This window comes from Larimichthys crocea, chromosome XII (genome assembly GCF_000972845.2).
Source record: "Larimichthys crocea isolate SSNF chromosome XII, L_crocea_2.0, whole genome shotgun sequence".
In the NCBI taxonomy this organism is placed as follows: Eukaryota; Metazoa; Chordata; class Actinopteri; family Sciaenidae; genus Larimichthys; species Larimichthys crocea.
The window spans coordinates 7,092,753-7,106,709 of record NC_040022.1 but is presented as its reverse complement, the minus strand read 5'-3'; the positions used below and the strand labels follow the sequence as shown (position 1 = coordinate 7,106,709).

The 13,957-nt window shown below is 41.6% G+C and overlaps 1 protein-coding gene across 4 annotated transcripts; it reads right to left on the bottom strand.

Moving 5' to 3' along the window:
* Positions 1-322: 322 nt before the first annotated feature.
* On the bottom strand, positions 323-13,662 carry fbxl20 (F-box and leucine-rich repeat protein 20). Of its 4 annotated transcripts, none has more exons than XM_027285602.1 (16): positions 12,826-13,662; positions 12,358-12,547; positions 8,423-8,484; positions 7,582-7,636; positions 7,362-7,436; positions 7,107-7,201; positions 6,895-6,963; positions 6,715-6,810; positions 6,390-6,516; positions 5,709-5,792; positions 5,152-5,282; positions 4,786-4,846; positions 4,555-4,599; positions 4,408-4,464; positions 4,077-4,289; positions 323-2,847 (listed from the first exon to the last, which is right to left on the bottom strand). In XM_027285602.1, the coding sequence occupies exons 2-16, from the start codon at positions 12,397-12,399 to the stop codon at positions 2,740-2,742; spliced, it is 1,320 nt and encodes a 439-aa protein (XP_027141403.1). In that variant the 5' UTR covers positions 12,400-12,547; positions 12,826-13,662; the 3' UTR covers positions 323-2,739. The 4 variants fall into 4 exon arrangements, with proteins under 4 accessions (XP_027141403.1, XP_027141404.1, XP_027141402.1 ...); XM_027285603.1 differs by lacking the exon at positions 12,826-13,662 and adding an exon at positions 12,648-12,796; XM_027285601.1 differs by lacking the exon at positions 12,826-13,662 and having other exon boundaries at positions 12,358-12,641.
* Positions 13,663-13,957: the final 295 nt, after the last annotated feature.

Below are 13,957 nucleotides of genomic sequence, written 5' to 3'. Positions count from 1 at the left end.
CTGAAGCACAGTGACAGAGTACATTAGATATCTCTGCCATTTGACTCTTAGTTGTTGCCTAATCCCCTGTAAAGCACCAGTCAAAATAAAACAGATCAGACTGGATTACACTGGATTCATCTCAGCTTGTATTATCCTGCATGCCGGAGTTGGCAAATTAAAAGTGAATAGAATCATTGCCAGCGTTTTGTTTGCCTGCTGGCGTACATCTTAAACCAGAACGGGGACATCTGAGAGTGATCAACATTCTATACTGGGTTTACCCATTTCTGTCTTCTTTGATGTATTCGGGCAGGGTGCATTATGGATACGGGGCATTTGAAAAAGCAAGGCATAAAACTTAGGTAGAGGAAAGTACGCTTATGGGAGAAAAATCTGCTAAAGCGGCACACGATGCCTGAACAGCCATCCTGTGGACTTCTCCTTGATGGAAACATTCAATAAGTAAAACCTACATCATACATACATGTCATCATGAACTCCTCCTCAACTCACATTTAAAAAAAAAATCCAACTTAAATTTGAACATTTATTACAATTGCACTGGCGCCAACACTTCCCCTCAACAAAGGCTACACTCTGGACATTTAGTAACAATAAACTCTTAATAAAAACACAAACACCATCAGACCAAAACTGAGGACTGGAAGAGGACTCAAACTCAACTTGGAGACACTGAACTCATGACTTCAAACACAAAGCAGGCGCAATCCAAACCACACCAAAAACAGAAATGCTAAAGAAGAGAAAAGGTAGAGATCCAGAGGAAATCAGACAGAAAAGCAGTAAAAGACACAATTATAAAATTAAATGAGAAGAGACACAGAATAAAGCAGGTGCAAGTGCAGGAGAAGATAATCCATAAGAAAAGGCTTCAATACTTCATAGGGCGAAGGGCTGAAGTCCATTATAGCCCTCCGTTGTGACAAAAATGTCCATCATATCTGTCAGTAGGCCAGAATTGTGCACTCAAGATTCAGTTGACTTCCTCTTGCAGTGACTGCACCAGTCTGCTTAGGACTTTACCTCGGGCAGTGGTCCCAGACAGACCGGGGAGGTCACAGGTGGCAGGGTGCAACATGCTGTCACTCCATCCCCTGCAAGGCCTCATAGTAGTTGAGGAGTCACCGCTGTCGCTCCGACATCAGGCACATCCACTCACTGCTGCGCGTGGTTCACCAGTTCCTTGTCATCAGAACCGTCACCGATGCGAAAACGAGAGTAACTAAATGAAACCAAACTAACTGAAAAATAGATGCACTTTGATTGTTTTCAGTTGGCTTTTTCTTTCCATTGTCCTGGTCTGACAGCATGAATTCATGTAGTGATGTCAGACTTTTTTTTTTTTCCTGTCATATGAATGTCTTAAGAACTTTTCTGTGTTGACATGAGTTTTCACAGGCCAGCACCAGTTCTTCTGTCAAACTCCAGATTAAGTACCAGTACATTTTGACTGTCCAAAGCTCCAGCAAGTATTCTAATACACATCTGTACTTAAACAGGCATGTGTGAGCTTCGCCATAGTTCCCTCAGAAAGACCAGTCGACAGCGGTCTCATCTCATGTTCTGTTGTTTAGCTGGCTTCGACTCTCAGACTCCACAGTCATATATTTACAATTAGATTTTAAAAAACTAGAGTTGTTACATGCAACATTTGGCATCTTCTCGAGTCCCCACTTGAGTCTTAATTGGTGTCCACTTTTAGAAAAATATTAAACTTTGTCTTTTTTTTTTCCTCTTCAGTATATTGAAGCTTCTGATTGTAACAGAGAGACAGAGAGAGGTGAGGGTACAGGTGTAGCAAGCTCAGTGTGTGCATGTAAGTGAAGATTTGTATTTGTGTCGTTAGTAAAATGCCAGCCTTAAATTCTGAGATGGCCATCTTTGTAAAGTGTCTCATCATTGCTTTACTGTAAGTGCAAATAGCTGCAAGTATGCTTAAAAAAAAAAAGATAAAAAATAGGCTTCCTGCTGCTTTCTACGTGTGTTGGGGGTATCGGCAGTTTATCGGCTGCAATGCTGTCCCCTTTTTTTGAAATAAGCAGCCTGCAGAACAAAGCTAACACAGGTCTTACTCAAGTGCAGTTCCCATCTAGAGGTAGCTGTTAAGTGACCTTCAATATGGAGGGAAGTATGTGTGAGAGGTTAAGAGGGATTTTTCAACCTTTTCAATATTTTGTTGAGAAGCTATAGCTGTTTTTGTCTCAAAGTGCTAAATAAGTAAGGAGTATAGCTCCACTCAAATAGAGAAATACAGTTATTTGACATGACTGCGGATGCATTTCCACTTTTTTAATTCTTTTGTACTTATTGAAGACTTAAATCCCTTAACAGTTGTGATCACATTTCATTTTTTTTTACATAACCCTCTTTGTAATACTGGTTTGTTCACTGAACACAGACCAGGAATGTTCTGACATTCATCTCAGAGTTCATCTGTGAGTGTGTCTGCATATCAGCTTGTGTCAAAGCCTGTTGTACATGTACTGTATTTGTGTGGTTGAGAGATTCGGGAATGTTTTTTGGAAAAGTTACCCGAGACCCTGTAGCGTTATTTGGCTCTCTCCCTCTCTCTGCAGCTCCAAAAGGGGGTGGGGGAGGGGGATGGGACACACCAGCATGTACAGCATGACAGGGGGCCGGGAGGGGGACAGCAGGTCAGGGTTCAAGTGACGGGCTGCGGGAAGCGTGTACGAGGGACACGGGGAGAGGAAAGGGGGGGGGGCTGGTGTCGTTACATCATAGCAAAACACAGCAGCGACAAAACCTCTGACGACTGCCCCCGACAGAGGGGGGCGGAGTGACGGGAGCGAAGTATGCATGCACTTTGATGTTGGGCAGATGGGTCTGCGGAGAGAAGACAGAGATGGAAATATGTTAATAGTTCATACAAACACCTGCAATACATCTATGACTGTAATTAGCTGCAACACATAAGTTACTTAAATGTTACTTCAACGCCCAGAAATTGTATCAGGTGTCAATAAATGATGTTGAGTTATTGACGGCATGTGTTTTCCAATCAATTCCAGTCAGGCTGTGATTGATTATATGTACCACACTAATTTATGTTCAAATTGAAGACAGGCATGAGATCTAATGCTGATGAGACCAATTCTCTCTGTTCACTCACTGCTGTTGAGCAGACAGTTATAGTTGTATTTCATCCCTTAGTTCTGATGCATCACTTCTTGTGAGTGGAGCAGTGAGAGGTGAATGAACATGAACATTCACAAACACATGTGGCTGTGTCGGACTGATCCACAGCTGTCACACTGCTTATCACGGTCCACTCTTTCTTCCTTACTACGAGACTGTTGGGCTGAAACTACAACGCACCAGTCTGTGGTTGTACATCGGTATTGTTGACTTCTCAAAAAGTTTGTTGTAAGTCTGTATCTTACTCTTCTGACAGGTTGTGGTAAAAAAAAATGTTTTATTTATTTTCATTAACCAAACACACTGTGTATCCTTGGGCGTCTAACAAACAAGTTGAACAAATTTCCTCCCTTGTAACATTTGCACGAACTATTTTTTGAAAACCGCACTGTTTATATCCATGTTTACTCGCTTGCAGTCTTCTGTATTTGTTGGTGCAGTGTTAATCTACTGGAACAAATGACATGTAAAACAAAATGGAAGATTGTAGTCAAAAGTGAGGTCAAAAGGTCCAGAAGGAAACACTGTGATATCTAGCATGACAGCCTGGATCGGAGATATTGTTTTGCACAGCGAGATACATTCACCAACGTGCAGTGGTTGCACACCAGATGTGATTTTATGAGAGTTGACTTGTACTAATCATCTATGAGCAGTGAGAAGCTGTTTTGTGGTAAAGACCTGTTCTGCTTTAATTAATACCATTTCCCAATACCAAACACAACCTGGGCCAAGGATAGAGAGCATTATAGACGTAGGGGTTAACTTAATTGTATACATTTGTGATGTTTATCCATGAATACATTTTTGCACCAAAATGGCGTATATTGAGTTCAAAGACAATCAATATTTAAAAAGGATGCTGTACGTATGAATCAGTGCTTGCTTACTCACTGGTGTTAGCCCACACAACTCACCCTTAGTCTCTTGATGCCTGCGCGGGTGATCTGCTGGCAGTCATAGAGCTCAATGCGATCCAGACTATGGCAGCTCTTCAAGTGCTCCAGTGAGGCGTCTGTGATCAGGGGGCAGTTGTCCAGCTCGATCACCTCCAGACGGTCGTGAGCACAGGGGCCGCTGCCGAGGTGTCTGATGCCATCATCAGTGATCAGCTCACAGTGAGACAGGCTCTACAGGAACACAGTAGTAGTAGCTCCATTAGTCAACTGTCTGCTCGAACAAGCTGCCGCATTGTACTTATAAATGCTACAGGAGCAAAATATGCTTAAGTGGCAGGCACACACTCACCAGGACTTGCAAACGAGGGCAGTGGATAGACAGCTGGATGAGCGTTCCATCTGTGATCTGATGCAAAAATAAAGAGAGAGAAATGTCCAAACTGTAATCTCCACACAACAGCAGTGGAATCTGTATTTATGTAGCTCGTTTATTTACCTGCACACATTCTTCTAAATCCATCTTCTCGAGTTCATGACAATTCTGCAGCAGAGACAGAGAAAATAAACAGAGAGAAAGTGTGTCATCTAATGTGGGTTTGTGGACAAGGGTTTTGTTTTTTTTAACATGTTTTGAGAACAAAAACAAACATGACCTGACATTAAAATATGTGAAACTGTAAGCAGAGTGTGTGTTTGCATGTGATCAGGAGGCAGTTGACACACTCACCCTTGCTAATGTAGTGAAGCCCACGTCTGTAAGCTGAGAGCAGCGAGCCACTTCTAATATTCTGAGAGGAGGAGGAGAGAGTTATACAATGGCATCACTTACAGCCAGCCTGTCACTCTTTGGGACTTGGAACTGGATATACAGAAGCAAGACTGGAGATAACATTTATTCATTCCTTGCCCCAATCTTCATCATTAACTCCATGTTTAATGTAGGCTTAAATCATTAAATTCATTTATCAACCTATAAGTCTAAAAAATTAGCCATAGTAATTAGAAATTTTTAAAAAATGTGTGACAATAGCACATTTCAGAAAAGCCTGTCAATCAATCAATCAATCAATCATTCTTCAAAAGGTGTAGGTACCTGAGGCGAGGACAGTTCTGTCCCAGAGCGTGCAGGATGGCGTCTGTGATATTGGCACAGCCCGACACACAAAGAGACTGCAGACGGTGACAGCCTCTGCAAATTGTGATGAGTCCCTCGTCTGTGATCTGCTGCTCACAGAAAAGAGAGTGAAAAATGTTTTGGGTATTGTTCAAGCAAACTTTGTGCAGATAGAGAACAGGTGAGAAAAAAGTCAGGGAGAGCTAAGGAAGAGCAGACAAAAGTAGTGTAACAAAGATAAGGAACAACTGGGACAAGATGAGATGATGAGTTCCTGAGGTGTGAGATGAGACGGAAAAATTTGGAGACAGAGAAAAAAATGTCCATTGTGTGAGCAGGCTTCACAGGCTATTGCCTATCTCTGCGGATGTTTACAATGGGCTGTGAGTTGAAGAGCACAATGTGTACTTTGTGTCCATCAGTCTAGTAACTAACAGTGTTCTCACACTTTTGTACTTTTGCCAAAGTCCAGGTTCAGGTAATTTGGTAATTAACATCAGGTAATTCAGGTAATATGGTTCATCTTCAAACCTTACTGGACTTACTGAACATGTCTGTAGGTTGAGTGTGACCAGTTCTGGACAGTGAGCCCCGATATGTTTCAGAGCCTCATCCTCAAGCTGTGGAAGAGATGTCAGAGGAAAGCTAGTTAGCTAAACATCAAACTACACTTATCAAATGTATAATAAGATTTTCCCATCAAACAACTCTATTGTCACTGACAGCATAATGGAAACACCTCACAAACTACAGACTTTCACTCAAGAGCCTCGAATGACAGTGTATGCTGTGATTTGTTTTGTTCTTTAAATTCACAACCCAAAGCATCATGACTTGATAGAAATACATGGTTGTCTTTTCACACTGTACTGTTGACTGTTTATATAACAGGATGGTGCTATAAGAAGGCCTGTCTTTCTTCAGTTAACATCCTCTGTTGCAAAGGAAGTGATGCATTTTATGTTTGCGGTTTGCAGCAGCTGAAGAGGAACTTGGTAGTTAGAATGAAAAGTGACGGTCGTCAGGCTGTCACTCTATGAATGCTGTGTTGAGCAAGTATGACTGTGCACTTAAGAAGTCACTAGTGGTGGTTTGTTCTATAAAATCAAGTTATTTTCAGGTTTATCTATGTATGTTTTATTCTGACTATACATTATGCTCCAAACAACTTCAGCCCTGGTCTGCCTCTCCAGCTCATACTAAGCCCTTCACCATACCTGTGTGCATCCCTTGAGGAAAAGGCCTTTGAGTCCAGGGCAGGAACGCACCAGGGCCTGGATACCATCCTTGGTGACCTGATCACACCAGGAGATGTTTAGCTGCTCCAGCAGGGGACAACCCTCACTGACAGGAGGAAAATAGAAATAGATGAGTGAGAAGTGGGAAAAAAAGCAAGTTAAAAAAAGAAATTATTCACTGAAAGTCAGTTTTTTTCCTGATTTGGATCAAATATTTAATATAATAAATCAATGAGGGTTAACAGATGGTATTTGGCGGTGTTGAATAAGGATACCAAATATGTTCTAAATTCATCCTACATACCTGAGAGCTTTGAGTGACAGGTTGGTGATTGAGGTACAGGAGGAGAGGTCCAGGTGCTTCAACTTTGGACAGAACTTACTAAGGCTATTACATGTGCTGTAGAAGAGAAAGACAGTCAGGGTTTTTGAAGGTTTTCAAGTGGGGTTTTGATAGACTAGCATCCCTGAAAAATAGATGTACCTGTCAGTGATCTTGGTGCAGCCGTTCAGACTAAGTAACTCGATGTTCCTGCAGTTCTGCGAGAAAGTCCTGCAGAGAAAAAAAACATTTATGCAATGGTGATCAAACTCAACTTGCAGGTCTGGTCCTTCTACAGGGTCTGAACTAGAACTAAATTTTATATAATCATTTTAATAATTATTTCTAACAGGTTAAATCCTCGCCAAACTCACCTCAGAGCGCTGTCACCCACACCTAGGCAACCCCGCAGACTTAACTTCCTAAGGAACCCCCCACATCGCTTTGAGATGTTCTCCACCACTCGGCCCTGCAACAAAAACAATCCACTGAGTCTGCTGTATTTGCCTCTACATTTACAATTTGGAGTAAAGATGGATTAAGAGTGAAATGTGCATAATGTGGAAGAATTATGCAGCAAAGACTGAAGTTACAGGAAAGATAAATACATGGAGATCAGATTTACTGACCTCAATGTCCCTCTGAAAGTCAAAGAGGTCGATTCTTTGCCAGTTGCTGCCATCCAAGGCCAGAACATTCCAGGACTGAGGGCAAGGAGGGAGAACAGACATTTAGGGTCAAGATTTTGCTCAGATATATAACAGGCACACACTAAAAAACATAGACAAACACGCACTGTCACACACACATGCACGCACACATACACACACCTTGTGAACACAGACTCACCCGTGAGACCTGGGCACAGCGACACAGTGTCACCACATCCAGAAAGGAGAAGATTCTGGAAGACAGACAGGGACGGTTTAGAGACCCTGATCCCCGCTGCCAGAAGCTTCCTCTTTACATTAAACTTTGCCCTCAACTGCTCCCACTCGCAGCACAGGGGTGTGAGTAAATCAACTAATACTGTCTTTGACTGTCAGCAGGATAGATGTGTTTACTCGGTTTGCAGGATAGACTTGTTTACTCAAAGTGAGGTCTTGGTGAGGAAGCCACGCAATCTGCTTCTAAGAACCAGCGCTGGAAACGTACTATAAAAAACCCTCAATGCAGCAAAAACTGTATCAGGGGTGGACCGGGGTGCAGTGAGTCCCAGCATAGCCTGCCAAGCAGCACAGAGTCAGCAGCCGCAGCACAGGCAACTTGGCTGGCAAGGCTGAGGCTTGAGTTATGGCCTTCATTTTCTGTTTGCTCAGGGGCTGGAGTTTCTTTTTTTTGCCTGAAATCAATTTAAATGCTTTATAACCTCAAGCATCTGTTTTTAATTACAGTTTTAGCATTGGGGGGTGGGGAATGAGGAGAAATTGGCATCCTAGTGGTTAGTTTAGTTGAAATATTTGCTAAAGGGCAAGAGAACACACAGTATATGATCATGAGATGCACAATGTGTGTGTGCCTGTGTTGGCAGCAAGGCCAAGTGTACCTTTGTGAATGATTGGGTGTGCTGATCGGGACAAAGGCAGGAAGGTGAGTGTGAAGTATGAAACATGCCATTTTCACTCGCAAATGGAAAAAAAACCCCAAACCTGCAGACAATCTGACTGAAGTGTTTTGAAATGTCACTCACCGTAGCAACAGCTCCTTAGGCAGCTTCTTATTGATGACTGCCTCATCACTGTTTGTGAACATCTGAAAGGATGCAGAGGATAATATTAGTCCCGGCAGTCTGTTTCAACATAGCAGAGGCCCCCACCTCCATCCACTCACCTCACTCAAGGACAGCCCTAGCATATCAGCAAGGATAAATGATCGTAATCTCATCAGCTGAGATAGATTCAATGTCAAGCCTTGGAAAACTAAGGGTGACAGAAGATAAAGCAGCACAGGAGAGCGGATTTTGTGCCTTCTGAGCAAAATCGGCAGAGTAGGACTTTGCACTGTTGACTACAGGCCTGCGATGGCCTCTGCTTTCTTGTTATCTTTTCTGCGAGCATATCCTCGCCTTGCTTCCTGTGTTGTTTGCACTGTTCAATTAATATCAGCATGTACTGGAATTAGTTACAATGTATCTTTTGTGATGAACTGCTCCGGCTTCTGCAAATAGCTAATGGGTTTTCACACAAACACTTGCAAGCTGTGTGAACGCAAATACTTGCCTATAATCCACAGAAAATGCCTCAGTCAGTACACATAGGAACAATAAATAAGCATTTATTATGATCCAGCTACTTAGATACAGACACACCTACTTACTGAGGACTCCAGGGTTCCTGTAATTTGCAGGAAATCGTACTCTGCTAGATTGTAAAATTCAAGATGTTGAGATGATGACATTTGGGAGTATCTCACAACAAAGAAAATAAAGCAAATCTGGCCCAATTATTTTCCTTCATAGATTTAAAAAGAAATCTAAACCAGGAACAGGTTAGCTGAGGAGTGGGGGGTTAGTGTGTAAATAGAAAGTGTGTAAATAGAAATGTTATTTAAAAAGAGGCAAACATCTGTGAAAAGATCAACAAGGAATTTGCAAATCCTTATTTGTGCTTCCTTGCAGGAACAAATGTGCTATCTAAAATCTAAAAATACGTTATATTTTTATTTGTTGTGTTTAAACAAAAGAAATAATGAATGGGTCCTCACGGAGTATACTCTGTGCTATTTTGATTATGAGTTTCCATCCTAAAACCACATTCACAATAGCTTTTTAGCTCAATAGATTTTGAGGGACTTACACACTTAAGCAAACCTATTCATCAGCTCACAAAAACAAACTGACAGGTCTGCCTGTTTAAAAATCCAGTCAGCTCCAGGTCAAAGCTTCTCTATGTCTGTCTGATAAACATACAAACTCCACACACACACACACACACACACACACACACACACACACACACACACACACACACACACACACACACACACACACGCCTATGCAAGAGCTGCCTGCCAGTGCAGACATGTAAAATTTTGGGGGAGTAAGAAGGGACAGACATTTTGCATTTGGATTTAGGACAAAATGACTCCGACAGCTCGCCTTCCATGGTGTTACTTTTTGGCCAAATAATCCAGGGCCATTTCCAAAGAACCAGATGCGCATGGTCAATGAGAATACACTGTCCCCTTTTGTACTCCAACATAAAATGAACCTGATGCTGCATGAATGTGAGCATTATGTTTTCTCCACTGGTCAGCTATAGTCAGTGAAGCAGGCATGGCGGGAGGTAAAAAGCCGGTTGAGCTGTAACCTCCAGCTAGAGATAATTAGAAAGAAAAAGAGGTATTATTTTTAGAAAAAATTTATGTTGTTTCCTGAAAAGACATGATCCTCTAATTAAAATTAGATCAGTTTTAACATTATATAACATAACTAAATTGTTTCAGTTTTTAACTGATATGAGATACTCTTTACCCAAGAGACAAGACAACAATTAACTTGAACGTTTTCTTGCCTACAGTTTAAATTGCTTCAACAACTCTTAGACCAATACAGCACGTTATGCACAACATAGTGGTCATGACAACCACAATATGATTATTATTTATATATTCCTTTTAACTTGGAAATAGAAATAAGGGTCATTAATGCCTATCTAGTTCTCAGAGTGCTGTAGCCTTTTGTTAGGGGCTGCTACACAACAGATCAGTATCTACTGCAGAGCAGTAAAGCCAGACAGAGTATAAGAGAACATTTCTGGCAAAGACTGTCAAAATAAAACTCTCACTGGCAGACAAGTAGCGATTGGGTTTGACCGCTGTGCATTTTTTAATTACCTCCAGTAACCTTTTTGTGTCTGATCTCTTACAATTAGCCTTCTTGGCCAATTCTGAGCTCAGTTTTTAATGGACTTCAATATATTAACAAATGAAGTACGCTAATAGATTGTATGGTGCTTTTATCCTATACAATTCCCATTATAACCATTGAAGGGCATAGAGAGACTCTATTTATAGTCAATATTAATTTTGGTTTATCTGTTCCTGACAAACTTAAAACAAAATTAAATGTTAATGTTAATGTTACAAACAAGCTAAAAATGTGCAAGTCATTCTCTATATAGGGACACAACCTGCTACACTTACTCATTACCATTTGTATGGAATCTTCACTCTACCAGAGATTGGTTTACAATAACAGCTTCTTGTGGACTGCCAGCATAGTGATTTAAATATAATACTGTACATACACCAGAAGGTAAACCAAACTGTATCCTAGGCGTGAATTTCACTGACTGGATGGATTTTTCAGACAAATAGCAAATGTAACGGTTTAGGATAAGCAATATTTATCATAGTATTGTCATAACTGATGTCCCAATTTGGGCTTCCACAATGAAAATTCGGAATATAAACTAACAGACTGTGGATTTAAACAACCCTAAAGAGATTGTGCGGTGAAAAAGGCTGTGGCTCTGCAACTCTATACACAATGTCACCCTCTTCACCGTAAAAATAAATAAATAAATCATACTAGACAACTTGAAATGATGACTGGAAATGATCCAAGTTTTACTTAAAAGCTAGAGTGACTCAACAGGAGGCCACCCCCAAAACAAATCTTCAATTTTATTTTGAAGGCAATGGTACGCAATTTCCGGCATTCTCCCAAATCCGGGTAACTTGACCAGCAGCTCTCCCGCAGCTGTTGGGCCAGAAGGTATCGGCCTGAATCTTCTGAGTCGTCAGCTGTTGCACCGTTAAAAATAAATAAAACCACACACAAATCCCACGCTAGCTAGGGATTAAACAGCACCCAAGTGCTCTGGCTACACGGCCCAATGTCACCGTCCGGATACACAAACATTTGAGAACAAGTTTTCACCAAAATACTCAACTACGCTCGCGGCTGCGACACAAAGTTTATGGTAAATGCTGCAAAGCAACACTGTAATGTGTGTGTGTACATGTGGCCCTTCTGCTATCAGTAAGGGTTATGGTGTGTGTGTTACGTTGTGTCAGCTTGGGCCTATTTGTTGATATTTTTGTGCTAATTCGGGGTACATGTAGCAGCAGTCACAACCCGAGGCCCCCACAACCGCAGCGGCCATGGGTATGCACAACAACCCGGCTCGTCAAACAAGTCGTATAAAAACAAAATCCACATCCAAGCAGACATGAAGGCACATTTAAAAACAGCTTCTTCGTAAAGTGAAGTCGACACATTCATCATGATAAACATGTTAACGTGTGTCGGAGCTGTCCTCGGCGTGCACCATGTAGCCTCCGTGTCTTTGTTTTGACGGCGCAAAAGGAAACGAGGACAACAGTTGAGGACCTTTAAAAACTCAATTTATTGATTAACAGCACAACACACTTGGAAAATACCGATATGTCTCCTGAACGAAACAATTGCCAGACTACAGGCCATATTCTGCTTGAACAAAACAACAGCGTTTGACCTAATCCCAAACATTGACTGCGGAAGCTGCATCAACAGCCTCACCATAAGCGCAGTTTTACATTAAATACAGCGACAGTCATCACGTAGGCCCATATCGTAACGCTTTAAACAGCTACGTTGAATGTGTGGCAGTAGCTGTCAGCTGATACCGATAGTCAACTCACCTCAAACCGGCTCCGTGAAACACCATTTCCCTCCTTCCCCATGTCGGACGCAGGTTACCGACTCAATGAATTCGTTGTAGGCGAAGTAAAATGCAGATAAGGGCCCTCTTCCTGCCGCTTCCCCTCCACGACTATCATGCTACCGTCCTCTCGGTAGCTCCTGGGGGGTGATATGTCGTTGTTTTTCGCCCTGTAACACAAGCGACAAGACCCCTTGTTTCTAATAAAATGAGCTACAGGCAGCAGCCAGCCAATAAGCCAGTTCTCTTATCTGCTCGGTTCGCCCTCACCTCCTCCTCCCCCTGTACAGCTTTCCATCCATGCACACAATAGCCCGACAGGAATAGGAGCTGGCAACCTAAAATGGTGCTGTTCTACGCCTACATCACTTAGAAATAATAAATATCACAAAATTGCGCCGAGGTATGTATTGCCCAAACAGAAAAAAACAAAAAACAAATACCTTACCAACTTGTTGGCTGGTCCTTTAACTGAAGCTCGCAGTGCGGCCCTGTGCAAGCTTAGGAGCAAAGATAAAATCAAAGTGGGTTGTCAGTCTGTCGACTGCCCACGTAGCCTAAATGACACAGGATTCAAGGCTGGAAAGACATTTAATTTTTTAAAAGTTTGATCTCAGGTGATGATACATTCCAGCATACATACCAGCTATGTATGATAGTGAGTGTACATATATGGTAGCTGACGCTTCTCCACATATAGCCTACCTAAAATAACAAATAGTCTCTCTGAAGTGCATGTTTAATAAGAGTTATTTCTACTTGAAGGCCCTGTCATTGAAGAGTGGACAAAAGCGTTAATGTTGTTGTTTTTTGTCACAACAGGGTTGGTGTACTACGACCACAGAAACTGAGGGTTTGTCGTCGTATGACATATGAACAATTTAAATGCGCATTGGCTTTATTTAATTGTACTTATTTTTTTTTGTCAAACATACATTGCACCTTTGTTAGTATTGTAGGGAAACGCCACTTCCTCGTTTCTTGCTGAACACGCCCCAGATAGACAGCGCATCCAATCAGCATCCACGGCGGCTGCACGTCACACGACGTAATCATACCGGGGGAATATACACGCTTGACAACAACAGTTCAACGTCTGGAGTGACATAATAAAATGTAACCGAGGGTACTTCTTACTTTCTGATGTGTTTCCTATGTTTCGGTCCACCCCTTAAAAAAAATCTGAGGTAGACCTGAAGTGTTTTTAAATGCTTTTTCATTAAAACATCACCTACAGTAATTATAATTCCTACTGCAGTCTTTGGAAATGTTTGTCAGAATAACAATACATGCTATAAATGCAGGATTAAAGTTTCAGTGAGATTTTATTATCATGGATTGTGGGGGTTCTGTTGACAGAGCAGACACTTGTTATTGTAATCCACCTGGTTCTGTTGACAGAGCAGACACTTGTTATTGTAATCCACCTAAGGACAAATGTAAATGTATTTATTTATTTTAATTTTTTAATCATTAAAATTAGTTTCTCCACTAGTCAGCAATTAGTTCAGTGAGTTCGGTGTCTTGTAATATGAGGCCAAACTAAAATTCAGAGAAACAGGTGTGACTCTAGTTATTAT

Excerpts from the sequence above, each read along its gene's own strand:
- fbxl20 (XM_027285602.1), bottom strand. The coding sequence starts at position 12,399 with ATGGGGAAGGAGGGAAATGGTGTTTCACGGAGCCGGTTTGAG. Across the intron at positions 6,964-7,106 it reads GTGGGTGACAGCGCTCTGAG|GACTTTCTCGCAGAACTGCA; the intron begins GTGAGTTTGGCG and ends TTTTCTCTGCAG. Across the intron at positions 6,517-6,714 it reads CTGTCACTCAAAGCTCTCAG|TGAGGGTTGTCCCCTGCTGG; the intron begins GTATGTAGGATG and ends TCCTCCTGTCAG.